This window comes from Lipophrys pholis (assembly GCF_963383615.2).
Source record: "Lipophrys pholis genome assembly, chromosome: 1".
NCBI lineage: Eukaryota > Metazoa > Chordata > Actinopteri > Blenniiformes > Blenniidae > Lipophrys > Lipophrys pholis.
In genome coordinates, this window is record NC_137635.1 from 9,714,816 (window position 1) to 9,735,422 (window position 20,607).

The 20,607-nt window shown below is 44.7% G+C and overlaps 1 protein-coding gene across 1 annotated transcript in view; it reads left to right on the plus strand.

The window, feature by feature from the left end:
• Nucleotides 1-20,607, plus strand: part of LOC308120097 (uncharacterized protein) — a gene marked incomplete at both ends in the record, with an annotated part of 50,196 nt that overhangs the window by 16,299 nt on the left and 13,290 nt on the right. The window contains one exon of the mRNA XM_080480503.1: nucleotides 18,934-18,977. Coding sequence (XP_080336629.1) covers nucleotides 18,934-18,977 — 44 coding nt within the window. The remainder of the gene's footprint in view (nucleotides 1-18,933; nucleotides 18,978-20,607) is intronic.

Here is a 20,607-nt window from a genome sequence, read left to right on the forward strand (position 1 = left end):
GCCGGCGAGTCAACACGTTGTTTCTTTGTAATCATGAGCGAGCGAGGTCGTGTCCCGCCGTAACGACGGGAACGAGTTCAGAAATGAAAAGCGGCTCTGGGTATCGGGGGCAGATCGTATCAGCGAGCGGCCGCGAGCGCAGACAGAGACAAAACCAGTCGTACATTAGCGGTTTCATTTCTGCTCGTATAAATCCAGGATTTTCTTTCTTTAATCGAGCCCTCGACTTTCCAGCAGCTCCTTTGTTCTTCGTCTTTCTCTTCCTGCAGCCTGGAGCCCAACTCTCTCTCTCTCTCTCTCTCTCTCTCTCTCTCTCTTTCTCTCACTCTCTCTTCTCATCCTCGGACTCCACTTGTTCTTTATCTTTCCTCTTGTTTGACTTCGCTGCAGTTTAATCATCTTTATCTCCTCTCGTTCTCCTTCACACAGCTCTGAGCCTGTCCTCTCCTGTCCACTCCTGTCCTCACCTCTCCTGTTCTCTCCACCGCTCCTGTTCTCTCCACTACTCCTGTCCTCTCCACCTGTCCTGTCCTCTCCTCCTCTCCTGTCCTGTCCTGTCCTGTTCTCTCCACCACTTCTGTCCTCTCCTCCTCTCCTCTTCTGTCCTCCTCCTGTCCTCTCCACCTCTCCTTTCCTCTCCTGTCTTCTACTCCTCTCCTGTCCTCTCCACCTCTCTGTCCTCTCGTCCTCTCCACCACTCCTGTCCTCTCCTCCTATCCACCTCTCCTGTCCTCTCCTCCTCTCTTCCTCTTCCTTCATCTCCTCCTCTCCTGTCCTCTCCATCACTCCTGTCCTCTCCTGTCCTCTCCACCTCTCCTGTCCTCTCCACCTTTCCTGTCCTCTCCTGTCCTCTCCACCTCTAACCACAGTGAAATGAGGCCAGCCATAACTTCCTGACCAAAGAAACAAAACTCTGCTCTCAGTTCTTCAGCCTGAGCTGAAACACCAGAATGAGACTGAAACACACCTGAACTCAACGTGTCACATGACTATTCCTCCAGCAGCAGATCAGGCTCGTGGCCTGTCTCTTAAAATATGCAGGATTTCTGAATTCAGCTTAATTTGATCACAAATATAAAACTGTTTAATTTTCAATTCAGCAGAAATGTCCTTTTCCCTCCGTTTGTCATCATTATTAATAAACTGTATTTAAATCATGCCCCTGCTCTGACACGTCAGTAGAGATCCATAATTCCTCTCAACATTTTGAGTCCCGACAGCCATCAGCCTACATGCTGATCACTCTATAACGAAGCCTCCAGCTTCTGTTCCTCCTCTTTCTTTCACCGTTATCACTCCATCATTTCCTGCAATGAAACAACCTCCTTCCTCTTCCTCCTCCACCTGCTCCATCCATGTGTCCCTCATTTCCTCCGTCCATATTCTGACTTTCCCATTTCCCCTCTCGTGTCTGGTATCTGTGTTTGTACGAGCTGTAAGTACGTTAGCGAGCCAGACGATCGCTCCCTCTGTCCAAACTAAAATCTCTGTCTCTCGCCGCTTTGCTTTCCTCCTCCTCTCCGCTGGCCGCCTCTCCCTTTTCACCACCATTTCTGTCGTCTTGTCAATAATCTGATGCGCCACCTGATCAAAACTCACTGAGTAATTAGTTTAAAAGAATAAAATGAAAGGATCTAAAACAAATCAAACTCAATTAAAAAAAAAAAAATTGGATTTGAAAAAATAAATGAAATCAAAATGAAGCCTTGTTACGTTTTGCTCAGTTTTGAAAACCATTCTTGTTGAAAGTTGCTGACATGTTGAACTTTGTCTCTGGAGTTTGATTCTTTCAATCTGAACAAAAGATTTAAAAGAAAAACCTTGGTGGAGTCGTGAGACTCCTTGATGTGTCGGACATCCATCCCTCCTTCCCTCCTTCCCTCCTTCCCTCCTTCCCTCCTTCCCTCCTTCCCTCCCTCCTCCCTCTCTCGCTCCCTACCTTGTTCCATTCCCCAACCATTCCTCCCTTGCTCCCTCCCTCCATCTCTCCTCCATCCCTCCCTCACTCCCTCCATCCATGCATCCCTCCCTCATCCATCCATCCATCCATCCCTCGCTCCCTCAATCCATCCATCCATCCCTCCCTCCCTCCCTCCATCCATCCCTACTTCCTCCCTCCTCCCTCCATCAATCCCTCCCACCCTCCTCCATCCATCCATCCCTCGCTCCCTCAATTCATCCATCCCTCCCTCCCTCCCCTCCTCCCTCAGGTCGACTGCAGCGCCTCTTCCCTCCTTTCTCTCCTTTCAGTCTTTATCTTCCACAGTAACTCTGAGTTTCCGCCTCTCACTGTTTATTACCCCCCGTTCTCTCTCTCTCTCCCTCTCCCCACCCCTCTCTCTCTCTCTCTGTCTCTCTGTCCCTTCCTCTCTCTCTTTCCCTCTCTTCCTCACCAGTTCATCATGGTTGATTAAACCTTGTGATATGTTTCTCATTACCGCCACAATGGAGGCAGAATGGAGAATCTCCTGACCGCAGCTCCACAAGCAACTCGGACTCGTTTCAGTGACAGAAACACTGAGGCTTTTTATCATCACGTCTTCTTGTTTGCAAAGGTTGAAAACAAATGAGAAGATGCTCGGTGTGCTGAACAGGGATGGTTGGTCACATGGTGCGTAACACTGGAGTGACACTTGTAAATATTTGATATGATAGACTGGTTGAACCTTTGAGACAGAAAGTAAGACAAAAAAACTAAAGTAAGACAAAAATAGTTTTCATTTGACTTCTGTCAATGCTTCTAACTTCAGATGGTGCTGCTCAGGTGGTATTGATCAGGTGGTGCTGATCAGGTGGTGCTGATCAGGTTTTATTCATCAGGTGGTGCTGATCAGGTGGTGCTGATAAGGTAGTGTACTGTGCAGTCAGTTTTGAGATTTTCTTTTTACGGAAATCAAAAGGAGCCGAGAGCAAAATGGCAAAGAAGCAGGATGGAAATATGAAAAGTGAAACATGGCCTGACGACGGAGGTTATTGATGCATTTCTTTCAGCTGGCGGCATCAATTTTTAATCATCTGTGAAAATAGAAAAATCATATATACACTGTCCACAAGAAAACTAAAATCCACTTTTAAATGTGTTATATTTATTATTTGTATTTATTATTCTTTATTATTCTATATTGTTCGCTTTTATAATTTATACTAAAATAAAATAAAATAAAATATGTTATTATTTTCAATTGACAATTATCTATGCATTGATTTTAATTTGTTATTATTATAATTTATTGTTAAATCTAAGCACAATCTGGACCTGAACAAGGGATTTTTTGATAGATAAATTGTTCTAAAGTGCCTACCCTTACACCGATGTGTCCCCTGAAGTTGGTATTATTATAACTTCAAATTCAAATCATTAAATCAATTTACAGTTGTTGTGGGGAGAACATGCAAACTCACTTCATGTGATTTAACATGAAAATGACATTACAAAGGGGAAATCTGAAGGTTTCCAGCTTCAGTCTCTCCTGGAGACATTCTGGTGTTTCCTTGGTTTACTTTGCAGCGTTATCCTCCATTCGTCACCGAGCCATATGCTTCTGCGACTTTACTCGAAGTTGATTGCATTAAGAGTGGGAGACTGAATTAAATATGAAAACGGCAGTGTGTGTGTGTGTGTGTGTGTGTGTGTGTATACACATCATTAAATCCCTGCAGTGGCTGGATGGACGTGCGCTCCGTCGACTTCTGCAGCTTGTTTGTCTCAATCAGCCGTCTCTTGTTCTGGGATTCATAACGATCCAATAAACTATCTTAATGTTCTCCGGAGGATATTTCCTCCCCCGGTTCCCCTCGTCGTGACATCAGTCAGGCTGCGCGTGGCCGCTGACAGGCGGCTCGCCGCTCCGCTCAGACCCGCTCGTTCTTCATCACGTCTCTTTAACGACGGCTGGACGACATGAACCACATCGTTCTGCTTTATTACACTTGGCTTGATGAGGTCTGACTGGAGTCAATATGTTTGTACTGCTGGTGATAAACAAGGGGCTGCAAAAAAACCTCATTGACCCCGGTTAAGTTGACATTCAAATTTATAGTTAAACGAGAATGTGTGAAACAGAATCACTGAGCGTCTCCATGGTAACAGACGCTGATCTCCTTTGATCTCCTCCATAGGGTGCCTCTCTCATCTGATTTGTGTGGGAAATTTCTTGCAGTTTTTTAGAATTTATATGGAAACGGTTAGCCGTTAACGTCCCAAAATGTAAACAATTGGTCTTTGAATGATGGCAAATCATCCCTGAAAAAGGTGGTTACATACATACATACATACATACATACATACATACATACATACATACATACATACATACATACATACATACATACAAACCAATAAATTGTTAAATACACACAGACGGAAACTTTCATTGGCGAAGGTAAATATGTATTTTGATGAGTGGTTGCATGTGTCCTGTCATCATGCTGAACAACAACAGCTCGGTTACTGAAATTAACCATGAAATTAGTGTGAAATGGTGAATCAGTAGGTTTGGGCTTCATCCTCCACTTATTTCTTTATCTAATTCATTTTCATTCTGGGAAAGGCACCCCACCCCTGACCCTTTGCCAAAATGATTCTTAGTTGAAGGGTGGTAGAGCTACATGTTCTTACCATGTGGAGTTTGCATGTTCTTCATGTGTGGCATAGATTTTTCTCTCACACTCCAAACATGCAACTGCTTATTAAAGAAATCAGGGTCTGTAAACGTTAGATCGATCAGGTTGATCAGATGTTTCGTGTTTAGATATCCAGAAACGCTGTAGTTTGCCTGCCAGGCCACTAGTTGATGCTGCACTTTTGTAATACGACCACAGATGTGGACATTCAAGCACCATTCAGCTGTCGTCCTTCATCATTTATTCGTAAAGGTCCACTCATATCTGGAACATGTAAGAAGAATCCAATCTGATTTAGATGAAGGAGTAATAATTTGTCATAAATGTCTTTTTGTTGAAGACGTGACGTTAAATTCAAAACATTCATAACAGTTGTCCGATGATACTGGTGTCAAGCTTCTCATGTAGAAAAGCTTTTCACTGCCTGTGCAGAACTGCACATTTCAGAAAAGTTGTTCTCCCTCTATTTACATTGAGACGTTTCTAATACGCTGTAGTCTGGAAGCCATTTTCATTTTAAGAGACTGTGGTCAGTCCTGTGCAGACAGTCTTAATGTCCAAGTGTGTGTGTGTGTGTGTGTGTGTGTGTGTGTGTGTGTGTGTGTGTGTGTGTGCGTGTGTGTGACTGTTACAGGTGTAACCTTCCTTCTCTTAAGCCTCACTGGGATCCACTAGATATGTTGGACGGATGATTCTGATTCCTTCTTTCTGCATTCCTGTCATCCTCCTTCCTGCAGATGTTGTGTCTTTTAGCGCTGCTGTTTGGACTAATTGCTGCTGTAACAGAGCGGCTGACCGTTCACCACAGAAAACACTGATTAAACCTTGTGGTCCCACTGCTGCTCTGAGCTATTAGTCCTAGAATCACCTCCTGCTCCATAAAGCAGCCTGCGTGGAAACATACTGCCGTACTGCGGCTCCCTGCAGAGCTCCCGGCCTCAGCTTGTGGCCTGAGCTCCAGCTTCAGAGCAAACTTTCCTGCGATCTGGTGAAAGAGACACCCCCACCACCACCACCACCCCCCCCACCCGCTCTGCACTGCTCGGGGCTTACAGCTTGAAGTGGGAGCTAATGATGCACTGAAGTAGGTTAGCAGCCCGCAATAGAGCAGGAGAAGGAATTCTGCTGAGATGAAAATGTTGCACTGCTCAATCAGCCGCTGAAGCGCGCTCTTCAAACAGTAATTAGCTCCACTGATGTTATCGATCGCACGGCCGCATCGATTGTGAGGAGGAAAAGATGGATGACTTATTTGTTTTTGTAAATGAGGGGGACAAAACATTTTGGCTCGTGTGGCCGCTGTCACCCTCACACGGCTGTCAAAGAGCATTAACCAAGCTTATTAATGACCTTTCCCAATAGTGGTAAAGTTACTTTATTAGTTACTGCAAATAAAAAGTAACTGGTTACTTGGAAAAATAATCATTACTTCCAAAGTTCTGTCATACTAATCTGCATACAGCTGTATATATAGCTGTCAGCGGTGGGAGGAAGATGCTCTATAATCTGAATGTCAACATATTCTTTAACTAAATAAAATAAAGTGGCAACAAAACACCTGAGATTAATTCCAAACACGTCGGCTGCTCTTAGAAAGAGAAGCTAATAATGCTAGTAATGCTAATCAAAGCTTTTGTGGCTACAGGCTCCTGCTAATGCTAAAGTTACTGCTTTAATAAGTTTGATTAACGAGGGACTCGTCTAGTAAACAGGAGGTTATTGAAATAACAACAAAGCTTAACTAAATATGAACGCTTCCAAAATTGCTAATGCTAACAGTGAGCTCTGGAGCCAGCCGGAGCGAGGCAGCGGCTCGACAACCGCTCCTGGTTTCTCTGTAATAATCAGTTACTAATCTTACTCAAATAACGCTAATGCTAACGCTGACCGCCAGTTTGCTGCAGGACGAAGGAACGCTTTCATCATGTTGAACTGCAAGTTTCCAAACGTCGAAGGAAATCAGTCCAAGTGAATCTCGTCCTCCATCGTCTGTGAAGAGAAACTTGTGTAAACTTCAGCTACTTGTTCATATTGACTTGTTCTCTGTCCTGCTGTCGCAGACTTCACACCGAATGTGCGTGCCACGTTAATCTGCAGCTGAAAATAGTCCCACACCCCAAAAAACTGCCCCGTCACTTGCGTCTGAGCAGCTTTTAGTGAAGCAGGGATGTTTAATTTGAATTATTCAGCCCTTTTCAGGACTGCTGTTCTAACTCCGGCAGCCTCTCGTGATAAAACAACCATTCTGAGTGAGAGTCTGCCTACGTGACGGCCACCTGCTGCTGCTGGGCTTGAAACGGGTCTGGTTCGGCTTCGTTTCTGTTTGTCGCTCAGGTTCATTAGTATTAGTGTAAATGATTCATTCAAGGCTGTTTTTTCTCTCTGGAAACTAGTTTTATCAGTAAAAAGTCTTGTGTCTTTACTTACATCTCCCTCCCGACTGAATCTTGTGGTTTTGTGAGGCGGAGGAGTTTAAAAATAGCTCGGACTTCATTAAAATGTCGTTTGAGCCGCTGATAGAAAGAGAAGGTAACCAGATGGGTTTAGATAATCACCAGGATGTGAAATAAAAAGGCTTTTTTAATCTGACTCGGGTCAGTTTGAGTTCTCTGCTGTGGAGTTTTACAATCCGAACTCTAAAACCTCGAGCTGTAAAAAGCTCCAGAAAAGGAAAGAACAGGCGTTATGGATCATATGGATCCTGTGCGGTTCATCATTAATTAGCCTGACGTGTTTGTCAGCTTGGAAAGCTTTCTAATAAACCATCAAATAGGTTTTAAGCTGCTTCTGTCCTTAAGTTGAATGAATTTCCTCTTTTCCTGCTTCTTCTGCCCAAAGCGGCAGCTGCCATGAATCAAATAAGACTTCGATTTGTACCACTCTGTTTCTTGTCTGAGGATACTTGTGAAATGTTTTGGACTGGAGGACGTTGAGGGCAGAGAGAGACGTGGAGTGGAAGAGACGTGGGCTCAGGTCAGCAGAGACGTGTGGCTGTGGACGATCTCACCGGACGCTCCGTGGCGGCAGGACGTCAAATATTAAGAAGGCACTGACAGCGTGTCAGGAAACTCAGAGGACATAGTGATCTGTAGTTTTCCACATTGTTTCGTTGGTTTTAGTGAGTGCGCTGCTTCAGAAAGATGAAAGAGTCAATGAAAACAGAATTTTTCCATTTCAATAAAACAGTAAAGATAAACTTGAGATCATTTATGGTCGACTTTACTCCCATTGTGCAGGGAAACATGCTTCTGATGTAGAGATCACGATGAACTTGAACCATTACTGACATTTGTCATTGAGGCCTCGTTTCCACGACGTTTCAAGTGAAAACCCATCCATTTTGCATTTTCGTTTCAGAAAAGTTTTGAGTTTACACGGCGACGTTTTAAAAACAATGTTTGTTTCCATGGCAACTGCAGGAACACTTAAAACAATGTAGTTTTCATGTTGAGCCACAAGTAGGTGCTGTTGTTTGCATGTCGTCTGCCATTGTTGTTGTTGTTGTTCTGTGACGTCGATTAGAGGGCCCCCATTTACACCACAATGTCTTTGGTTTTTGTTTCAGAAAAGTTTGACGGAAACGGTAGAAACTCGGAAAACAATGTAGTTTTCATGTTGGCCCACTAGATGGTGCTGTTGTTTGTTTTTGTGATAAAACCACACACACGCCGCAGAAAACAGTCCGCTCTAAACATTAACAATGGAAGCACACAGACATTCTAGTGGACAGACGACCAAGTTGGATTATTATTACGGTGACTGTCAAAATAAAACTACCAAGTCCAGAAGAAGATGGACTGGGAGTCATGACACGACGGAGGAAACATTGTTCTTATCTACGGAGCATGTGCAGAAGAACTGTTATAATTGATTTGACAAAGACGATAGGGTTACATGAAGCGGCGTTGTTGCGTGGACAGGGCCTAAATTCTGATTGGAAGAAATCCAAGCAGCTGATGTGTTCTGAGTCTGAAGGTTCATCAGCTGGGAGTTTGTCTGAAACAGGCCCTGTGTGTTTCAGTCTACTTTGCCGCGGCCTCACGTTAGTAATTCAGGGTTAAGTGCTTTGCTCAGAGCTGCTCCGTGGTTTTCTTGGGATTCGAGCCACAAGCCCACAAGCTGCCGCCGCCGCCGCCTACGTGGTCAGAGAGGAAGCATTACTGTCGGAGAGGAGCACGAAGCAGAGTGGCACAGCTTCCACCTCCTCCTGCAGTGGGCAGGTTGTCCGGGGGTTTGCAGTCCGGCCCGACTCGCTGATGTTACTTCTTTTTTTCCCTCCTGGTCGAGTCTCAGACGCCGGGGGCGGAACGGACTCACATCTCGGCTCAACAAAATGTCCTCACTGATGTCAGAAGACAGTTGCTGGTCATGAGGGAGGAACGGTGTCTTTTCCTTTTTTATTTTTGTTTGCAGCAGAAGCAACCACAACGGACACTTTTATCATATCGTCTTAAATTTAACATGAGACAAAGGCAGGAGGACAGAGGTAGAGACAAGTCAAACCAACAGATGATCTCTGTTCATTCAACATGTTCAGTCCAGTTTGGCTCGACTTTTGGATTATAAATGATCAACTCTGTCTTAGAATTGACCTTCTTGTACATATGATACTCAGATGAACTGAAACATGTTGATGGTCCAAAGCTGACAGACTACTCGAAATAACTCTGCTGTATTGTGTTTACTTATCAGACTGTGTACTGGCCATAGCTGCCCTCTGTGGTCGTTTATGACCCTCCCATGGACCCAGAGTGGAAAGTTCTGCCCTGTGGGACTCTTTGCTGGCAAATCGCAGTTAAAACTGTTCACAGTTGATTAAAATGCGGAGACTAAAACAAAAATTGGCTCATATCTGTTAGACAGCAGGGTCCATTAACGTTCCATAATGCCTGACGTCATGGAAGTCTTCGGGGATTCACCCCTCACGGTTCTGGAGCCTTTCGGCACAGGACTCAGACTAGAACCACTTCTGGTCACAGTGTGTACATCATCATTGTTTCATTTGCAATGAAAAAATAAGGTTGTACCAAATTTAGAGGGTTGTATTTGACAGAAAATCTCCACAAGACTCTGCATCAGAGAAGCTTAATTCAGGCCCCGGCCACACGACAGTGCCGTTTCACGTAACCATCGTTTTCTCGCGGTTGTTAGCAGCTGTAGTTGGTAGTAGCGGTCACACTGTTGGGAAACTTGTTAAACTGTCAGAAGATCTCAGCTTTCTGTGGTCACATGTGACTAGGATTATCTGTGAGCTTGTCTCACATAACAACATACGACCACATATGCTGCTGCTGCAACGCATCGACTTCAGGAACAAAATGTTCAGTTGCTGCCGAATGTAGCCTGACTACCAACAGGTTGGTTTATGTTTCCTCCACTTCAAAGACGTCTTTCAGAAGCTTCCATCCGGACCTGATTGTTGTTTTTTCAATAGGTGTTTTCAGGAAAGAGAAAGGTGGAGACGGATGAATGACACGTGTTTTGTCAACAAGTTTCTTTGCAGCCGCATTCCTCTGAAATGTTCCGCTTTAGCGTGGCCAACGCACATGCAACAGAAAACGGGAAAACATGCATGATTGAATAAATGATTGAGGATGTGCATCTTGAGGTGTAATTTTGATATTTTGGTTGCCGCTGAATGTGCAGTTTCCCTGGATTTGGTAGTTATTGCACACACTCAGAAGAAGCTGATCGACGCTTCCTCCCAAACTACGGACTGCCCCTTTAATTTACAGTTTAGTAGCTGAGGTGGTCGAAGAGGAATTTTTTTTTTTTCTGTCAAGGTTCCCCTGCTGCTGATGTCTCTATCTCTCTCTCTCTCTCTCTCTCTCTCTCTCTCTCTCTCTCACCTTACCAGACTCTCCCACGAGACGACCGCCGCATACTGATTTCTACTGGAAGTATATTTTTAAAAAGTGTGTGTGTGTGTGTGTGTGTGTGTGTGTGTGTGTGTGTGTGTGTGTGTGTGTGTGTGTGTGTGTGTGTGTGTGTGTGTGTGTGTGTGTGTGTGTGTGTGAAGCAGTTTTGAAGACTGTGATTTGCTGGCGATGACTGAGAGAAGGAGGGAGGGAGATACGCATTGACGGAGAGAGAGAGAGAGAGAGAGAGAGAGAGAGGGAGGGAGGGAGGGAGAACACTGTCCCTACCAGCCTCTCTTTTCACTGCGATTGAGGCAGGCAGCTCTGCTCTCCTCCTCCTCTTCTTCCTCCTTCACCTCCTCCTCCTCTTCCACGGCCGCGGCAGCAGCAGCGAGAAGGCAGAAAAGAGAGAATCTGGACTAAAAAGATCGGGATCAACAAACAAAAGACGAGGAGGAAGGTATGAAAGACATGAGCGGTGGCAGGAGAGCGACGGCTGTTTCTTCTTCACCCCCCTGCTCCGAACACCCACACCCGCCGACTGTGCGATGGGGAGAACGCTGCGCCGGGAGAGTGTGAGAGAGAACGGAGAGTGAGAGAAGTGGATCACAGAGCGGGCGGAGAAAAGGATGAGAGCGGAGCCGGTGGACGGAGAGCTGGAGGAAGAAGTGAGGCAGATGATCTGACCGTCAGCACTGTGACTGAGGGAGAAGAAGAACTGATGGTGTCCATTTTTCACAGGGAGCAACAGGAATAACCAGCAGCCGCTTCCATTCTTCTTTTTCATTCAGCTTGTTTGTGATTTTTGGGCTTGTGACGAAATCGAAGGTGCTGTTTGGAATCCCTCCGAAGTCCGAGGACGGCCGCCCCCCCCCCCCCCCCCCCATTTTCTGCTGTTGTGTGTGTCTGTGTATTTGTGTTTTTTTTTATTTATTCTAATTTGTGTTGACATAAAGAGCTTTGTGTAACGGCCTGTGTGTTTGGTGCCTTCTCATTCTGCTTGTCGCTGGCTGTCCGTTCACACCTCGGCCATCTGTGGACGGCTCCGCTCGCTTTGCGAGTGCGTCGCCGTGCCGCGTTGTCACCGGCTTGGATCTGGTTCAGGTCATGTGCAGACGCAGATTCATGCACCAGCCCGCCGTGAGCTGCGCTTTATTCCAACACCTAAAGTTGTGAGCCATTTCGCGTCCACAGAGCAGAGCGACGCCTTCTCGGAGGGATGTATAATACATGGCTGGCCAATCAATAATTCAGCATCAGGTGGGCATCCCTGTGTTCCCTGGTGAGTGTTGATCAAGACATCGGGGGACGGCACAGCCGGCGCTGGAGACCTGCTGGGAGCACTTGAGCGACTTGACAGCAGCTCCACGATGTCTTTCCTCCCTCCGCGGCTTCCGCTGATCACCGGCTGCTTCCTGTAACAGCTGCGTTCACTTCCAGCTGTCTGCTGGCTCCTCGGCGTCCACTGGACTCCGTCAGACACAACTTTTCTATCCCCCCCCACCACCACCATCACCACCACCGGGCAGCGTGCTTTCTGCAGGAACTTTAAAGACAAATATTGGGGAGGATCTGGACGTGTCGTACTTCGGCCATGATCGGAGTCAACAGCCTGCACTCTGCGGGGCGTCTGCGATCTCGCTCTCTGTGCACTGTGCGCTACGGCAGAGACTTCCGGATGATGGATCCGTTCCGGTATCCCAGAACCCCGCGCTCCCGCTCCCTCAAGCCCCTCGTGTTCCCGGACCTGCTGGGCAAAGCTCAGGACGGACAGAACCACCCGCAGGCCCGGAAGAGGAGGAAGGTACTGAAAAATCTTCCTTTCCAGACAAATCTTTACAGGTTGACACTGATTCAGGAACCCAGAGAGGAATCATAACACCAAAACCACTCACTGATAATCCTTCAGCTGCTTCTGTAAATTACAGGAAGAATCACGACAATAAGACAGCAAACCTGGTTTAAAACCATCAAACTGGGTAATAAATCTAGTTTATATTCAGGTTGGTTTGAAATTTAACCAATTTTCTGCTAGACTGAATGCAACACAGGAAAACATGACAAATTGTTTTTAAACCAAATCTCCAATGAAAAATCCATAATTAATGTTAAAACCTTAAACTGTAAACTGGTTAGAACTGCAACCTCACGGTGAAAAATCTCCTGTTCGGATTCTCACCTTATGGACTTTAATGCTCTTTCTGTGCGTTTTCAGTGATTTAAGGGAAGTTGGTGACTGTTGGTTGTGTGATTGTGAGTTTGCGGGCTTGTTTGACCTGAACAGGAAGTTCAATGAATCAGTGAGGAAGCTGGATGGGTGAACATGACAAAGGTGCAAAATGTAGGCAATGAAAGACTGGAAAAAGCGTTTCAACACATGGGTCTCGTGGGTCCAAAAAACATTGTATTTAAAGTTTATTGCCTCAAATCCAGCTTTTTCTTGATTTTCTTCATTTGCATATTGGATCATAGGAGCTACATTCAGAATCTGCTGTGTCTGTGTGAGCTGGGCTGGCTCCGCCCACACATGCCCATCTTGGGAAGAGGAGGAAGGACTTCCTCTCGTGGTGCCATGTGCCAGAGCATAGCTGCCTAATTGTGGGAGGAGTTAAAGAGAGGGTCTGCCTTGATTGGGATTGGCTAAACCCCTAATGACACTATGTAGGGTTTGACTTCTGATTGGTTGGTTGGAGCAACACACTTTTTAAAACTGAAACAAGCCAGGGAGAGAGAGGACAGACTTTCTTCACTTCTGGGGCATCATTCCAGGTATAGGGACGATTATTACTGTTGGAAAACCGTTAGAAAGTGCGTTTTCTTTAATATGACCCCTTTAAATGTGAAGACAAAAGAGCAACACAAACTGGAGCTGCTGACAGACTTGACGTGTCTTTTTAAATCGCATCAGATAAAAGATCTGACGTGTTTAACTGGCCGACCCGGCAGGCCGAACATCCTCCGCCATGTAGCGCCGCCACTCAGCACTAATGGCTCTCGTTTGCCGGCACTTGGTGACGCTGATGAACCAAGTAGGTGAAGGTGACGAACATCCAGCGTCCCTCCAGACTGAATGAGTGTGATTGATTGATGCTCCACCTCCATTTAGTCTCTCTCTGCTGTTGTTCTTTATATGGACTCAATTAAACAAACGAGCTCCAGAGAAAAATCCTTCGCTCTGACGAAGCATGTGCACATCCAGCTTTTATCCACAGTGAATTCACCAAGCCCTTTCTTTTTAGTTTTATCTTAAAAAAAGCTCTATAAACTCAATTAATTACATTTTTATTTCAGAACTATCGATGTCTGTGGATAGAAACACTTTTAATGTCTGGTTCCAATCAAAAGGTTTGAATATTAGCTCAGATTGTGACTGTGCTCTGTAGTGAAGTCGATCACACACTATAAATCAAACGTAAGCCTCAGTTACATTGCATTTTGGAGAAAAAACACCAGTAAAAGTACAAGTGGTCAGCGTATTCAATCACACTCATGCGAGTGTGTAATCCAAGATTTCCTCCTCTAAAATAACAATAATCACATTGCCTGAACTCACCCAGGTAGACGTCGCTCTTATGAGGTCGTTGAAAGAATCGACGCTGACGTAGTTTGAAGTGTGTGTCACAGCGATGTTTCAGGTCAAACTGCACTTCATGTTCGCGTTGTACGACTGAAGGTGACTTTATTGGCTCCCTGCGGTGGATTTGTTCTGCAGCAGCAGGAGAGGACATCAGAAATACGAAGGATCCTTCAGTGGACCAGCAGAGGACGAGAACCAACACTCACACCGGTCAGGCTTTTAGAGGCGGCAGAAAACAACCGCAGCACAACAAATCTATTAACAATGGAGCACAACATTCACCAGATAAAACTACAAATGTTGGGGGTTTGGTCCTGAGACAGCTGGGAATCTAAATCATTTTTATACTGGGTCTCTCAACAGTCCAGCAGTGATTTTTTTTATTTCTAATAAGACAGTAAAAACCAGAGTGCTGATAAAAAAAGAGAAAAAAAGCTGCTAGTTGAAAGCCAGACTGACATGCTGGAGTTTTATTTCCTTTTAATTCGTTGAAACTAAACTGAGGCATATTTGAGACATTTGAAGGAATAAAATGTTCAAATTAAATAAAACTTTTCCATGTTTAATGTACGAGACTTGTAACTGATGACTGTGTGAATGTGAGTGAGTGACTGTTTGTATTGTGATGGGCTGGTGACGAAACCTGAGCTGATGAAGCAGTGAGGACGATGATGGATGGATGACCGTGAGACACGGAGGGGTTTGCATGTTCTCCCTCAGCCTGCCGGGGTTTCTCCAGGTGTCCACATGGAGGCGGGTGTGTGGGCTCGTTCTAGACACGCAGCTGATTTATTGAAGCCGACTGAGGGAATGAAATGTGGAACGTTTTGACGCTTTGGCCTCGGCTCTCATTTCACCTTCACGTGTTCACTTCATGTCTTCTTCTCCATTTGAGACGTATTCCAGTCATTCTGTGGTTACAGCGCCTCTACAGGCCTGGTGTGAATTTTGCAGTGTTTTCAGAGCTATTGAAGTGGTGTGACAGGAAACTGGTTTGGGACCCGTCATCACAGTCATCCAGTTTAATTTAAAGTGATTTGTCCTTCTTTCACGGTTCGAGTCTAAAAACATTTCATTTGCACCACAGTAGTGCTCAGAGTAACTGAAAACACAAACACAACTTTTGGAAAAAGTTGTGTTTACTCTACCAGAATCCACAGGGGGAAAATGAAAAAAGTACACGTACCTGGGTTTTTCCTTCTTTACGTTTACAAAAAAATCTTCATTGCCACAGACCTGCAAATACACCTGGTTCAGAGCTTATATGAGCATCCAAACCTGTAGGGGGCAGTGTAACAAGAAGCATGAAGCCTTGATAGCCAATCAGAATCCTGGAACAAACGCGACGTCACAAATTCTAACGTAAACCTGTGTCTCCCCTCTGTGAACTGAGACACTGAGCTTTTCTAAATCTCCTCTGTGGCCGGAGTTTTCAGAAATCGTTGTTTGTTGCAACTCGTACGCAAGAAACACAGAGAAATACCACCGTTTTGTTGATGTACATCTCTAATATGTTGTCAGTGCCTTTCTAAAGGAAATTCATCATTACACTCATACAAACACGTATTTCCACCATCTAAATTTGGCGGAACATCCCCCGGTTTGTTGACATCTTGCGGTCATGGAAACTCCTGAAGATTCCCAAGACATTGTCTCACAAAATCCCGTGTGTACACTCGATCTCGCGAGATTTTGATTTGAACTGGAAAAACGATCAACGATCAGTTTCACAACATTTAAGACTTTCTTTGAGAAAGTCTGGCTTTTTCTTTCGGGCTGAATCGGTCAAATGTTTATATTTTCACTGGAGCTGCCGCAACGCCATCTTCGATATCCCAGAATCCCTTGCGGCTGGTTTCCCAAGATGACTTCAGTTAGGAAACAGTTTGATAGCAACAAATTCTGGTGGATCGATTTGGGCAACTGCGGGTTGGAAATTACTGGAAATGTGTGGTGATGGTCTTGTTTTGCTGTTTTGGTTTATTCTCCGTGCAGAAGCGATGCATTTTATGGGAAAAAATTAAAAAAATTTCTGGTACAGTAACTTTAATAAGGCTACATGTTGGATTTGTTAATTTCTTAATTTTTTTTCATGCTCTGTGTCATCTTCTCTGTTTTTGGTGTATTTCTTTGGCAACGTTCCAGCACCACCTATAGGCCTGGCATATGTACTACGTCATTTTGACTAGTTTTCATGGTGTTGCGCGGATGCAGATGTTCCTCGTGTAGACGGGAACCTTTTGAAGAACGAAGGGGACAAAAAAAAAGTTTTGTCTCGTGTGGACGGGGACTTAATGTCCTGGAGGTGTGAATGTGAGTGTTCCTTTGTCTTTGTCTAGTTAACGGACTGTTGTTCTGTCCACAGTGAAATCTTCCTACCACACACAGACACACTGTGAACTCGTTCTGAATATTTCAAAACATTTTGTAAACCTCTTTGTGATCTGACTTCAATTTATTTCATCTCAGTGAAATTACAGATTAAAAGCTCAAAAACTGAAGGTTTTTTTGTTTCGGCCCTCGGCTCAAAGTGTAAAGGAGTCGGTTAGTGAGTCAGTGACATGGGGGTAATGAACCTGCTCCAGAACAGGAAGCACAACACGACGCGCTCTGCCTCGACGCTGAATGAGCCTCACTCGACGTCGCGTACGCTTTTAATGACGCTTCAGCCTGAGTTCAACATGATTGGCCTTTTGGCATCTTCCACTGTTTTATTCCTCTATCCCTGCACATTTAGTTAAACTCTTGAGTTCTGTGTGTTTCATCTGCTACATGACATTTGAATCCTCATCATGTCTTCATGTCTGGAGGTTAAACACCTTGTTTTGGTCTCCGGTCCTTTACAATCGAGTTTCTCTGCTGCTTTGTTGCGGGCGGATCGCTGCAGCGCCCCTGCTTACAAATTCACTCTTAATATTTGATGTTGACCAGATTTGTGCTACAGAAGCAGTTTGTCTCCGACCGGCTCCGGCTTCCCGGGAAGCTCATCTCGTCTGTTGTGATCTATTAAAATGCAACGAGAACAGTTCAAGTTTGAGACGAGCTCTGAATGCAGGGACGTTACAGTGGAACGGCAGCGAAGGCAAACTGAATCTGTGACGGTGCATGCTGGTTAATATTCATGAGGCGCTTGTGATTAGGCCGACGTTCAAAAGGGAGAGGCTGGGAGTGAACCTGATTAGTCACACAAAATCACAGCCCATTATAAATCCAATTTCATTTGACTAAAAGTCACAATGCAGGAAAATGAGGACGATAACGGGCCGAATCGCAGCGGCAGCTTTAGTTTTTTCCTGCGTGGAGATCATCGTGTTGGTCGACAAGGCTTTCAGATTGAGCGAGGAGGTGACGGAGTGTCCTCTTCGTCACCTCCACCACCTCCATCACCACAGCTGTCACATTTGTCTGACAGCTGGATCCATATCAGAGAGAGAGAGAGAGAGAGAGGGGAGATGCTGTTAGTCTGCAGGTCTGTTTATCTTTTAGTGATAATAATGAAACTGAAACTTTACTTTTATTCTTGTGATAACAAACAGTGACTCACAAATACCAACAACTGCTCCAAAGGAGCTGAAATGGATTTAGAGAAAAGAAAAATCCAATGAATGAAGTTTTTGAATGAACAATCTTTTCTACATAACTTCGCGACAACCAACCACATCAAACTATTTAAGTCGTATCGTCTGTAAACATTCAAGCTCACAAAACACAACTAACCTGACAATGTCGACTCTGCAGCGCCCTCTGGTGGATGTTTCAATCCCAACCTCAGCAATGTTGGGAAGCAGAAGGAGACGTATAACGAGTCAGTCTGAGGTGGAATATGAAGAACGACACTCTGCTTAACTTGAACGGGCCCTCTATAGAGCGCAGACCTTCGCCAACGCCACCCGGCAGTGTTAAGGTTAAATTCTGACATTCTGTTAGTTCCCATTCTTTTGTGCCCCTTAAACGCACCGTTAGAGGGAGCAGAGTTAGCAGTGTGCTAGCAGACGGTTAACGGCAGCTGCAGCCCTCCAGTGCGTCTCCATGGCAACGGACGCTGATCTCCTCCATGAGGTGCCTCTCATGGGACATTTTTTCAGTTTTTGGGGGATTTATCCAGAAACCGTTTGCTGTTAGCAAGTCGACCGTCTCATGTGAAGCGAGTGGCCGTGGTCCTCGTCACATGGTGGTTTTCTTTCAGACTGTCATGGCCGCCGCAGGTTCTCAGCGTTGCTTTGTCGGGCAGGACGACATGCGGGGTCGTCCACCAAATGGATTTTACCTTCACAGACAGACGACGGAATCCTTCTCGCGGGCCTTTGATTTCTGCTCTGATGTGTTTTCATGAGAAATGAATCTTTTGGGTTATTAATGAATTATTCAGCGACTGAAATGACTCAGCAACAGTCCAAAACAACAACGCTCTTCATTATTAACCAGGCAGTTAATCTTTAAAGTTGGAAAACTGGAGCTAGTTTTTTCTTTTTTTCTCATTGAGTAACTGTTTCAGTGACTAAACAAATGTGTTTTTCTACTCGGATTTCATGGTTTTTGTTCCCAAAACTGTAACTAGATTTTGCTTCGCAGCGGTTAGTGTGGAAGTCTAAATTATTCACAGGCTGATTGATTTGTTCCTTCTGTTATTGACGAGCCATTAATAGCTTTGTTAGCGGTTGTCCGGCTGACGGGCTGGTTGATGAATCGTTCGGGAGAAGAAAGCAGGTTAAAGATGGAGGAGACATTTCTCTGAGTACACAGTTATTGAATGGAGCTGCAGTTTGTTGACCGCTCAGAAAACAAACAACAAAGACACACACGCACACACGCGCGCACACACACACACACACGCTCATCTAAATGTGATTTTGTTGTTCTTTTTGTCCTTTACAGGCGCTTTACAACTCGATCAAGAATCAGAAGCTGCAGTGGACACTGTAAGTAGTTTTTCACCTCGCACTGCTTCCTGCTGCGTTTCCTTTGTCCTGCTTTTCTTTCACTGCTGATTGAAAACCAGCACAGCTTCCTGGAACCTCTGATTCTGGTCTATGTGGGTCTTTACTGGCTCGTCCTGGATCAGCTCAGAGGTCTGCAGCCTGCAGCCTCCTCAGCTCCTCTGCAGCTCCTCTGCAGCGGCTCGACGGCACTTTCAGAATATATCGTGCAAATAAACATTTTGTTTTCATTTCATTCTTTTTTGCATTGCACACTGATTTTCAAAAATCCCCGGGATAAAAACAAGTAAAATGAAGTAAAAGAGCTAAGTCACCTATAGATTTTAGGAAAACAGAAAAAAAAAAAAAAAAAAAAGGAAGAAGAAAAATAGCCAAGATGTATGAAATACTAAAGTGGGAAAAATCTACGTTTTAAAAAAAAACTACTTTAAAAATGGCCACAACAGCTAAAAATATAATAAAATACATCTAAATTGTAGCTATGACACTTCATTAATGCAGACTTCTTTTTTAGATTATTTTTACTTTATTTCAGATTATTGGATTTTTTGCAGCTTGAGACAATTGGTGGAGAACGACTGTTGGTAATGAAGGTTGCAGACCCCCGAGCTGGATGAAAGAACATGAAAACAATGTGTGTTCTGGTCAGACCAGCTGCCGGATGCTGGATATTTCTTTATTAATATTTTGTTATTTATCGAACTATTAATCAGTGGATGTTGTGATAACATGATGGTTTACCTGCTAAACCAACATAGACGTAAATAAAACCAGATCTGCTTAGATCAGCACCAGTCCAGCATCAGACCAACATCAGGATGACATAGACCTTTATGTACCAACATAGACTTGTATGTACCAACACAGACCTGTATGTACCAACATAGCCCTGTTTGTACCAATTTAGAAACGCATGTACCAACATAGACTTGTATGTACCAACATAGACCTTTATGTACCAACACAGACCTGTATGTACCAACACAGACCTTTATTTACCAACACAGACTTGTATGTACCAACACAGACCTGTTTGTACAGACACAGACCTGTATGTACCAATATAGACTTGTATGTACCAACATGTTTCGGGGCAACATAAAACCAGTATAAATCAACACTGAACCACAGAGACATGAGCAGGATTTTTTCCCTATGATTAAATTAACCACACACACACACACACACACACACACACACACACACACACACACACACACACGGTGGTTAGTGGGATATTGATTAACTTGTTTGCGTCTTCATAATGACGTGCGTGTTGTCTGGCGTGTGAAGCAAACATTAGTGTGTCAAGGGTTTCTATTCTGGATCGCGGCTCCTCCTCGGTCCCTGCGAGTCTCCGAGCCGCCCAGATGCCAATTAAGTCACCAGCTTTCCAGGCTTTGTTTCCATGGCGACAGCACCATGGATACGACTCCATAGTTACCGCATCGCTCTTCCCTCCCTGTGTTCTCTCAGCAGCTATCACACTCACACACACACACACACACACACACACACACACACACACACACACACACACACACACACACACACACATCAACCTTGCATATGAATAATAGCACGTACGCTCCACTCCAAGATAATATCGTAT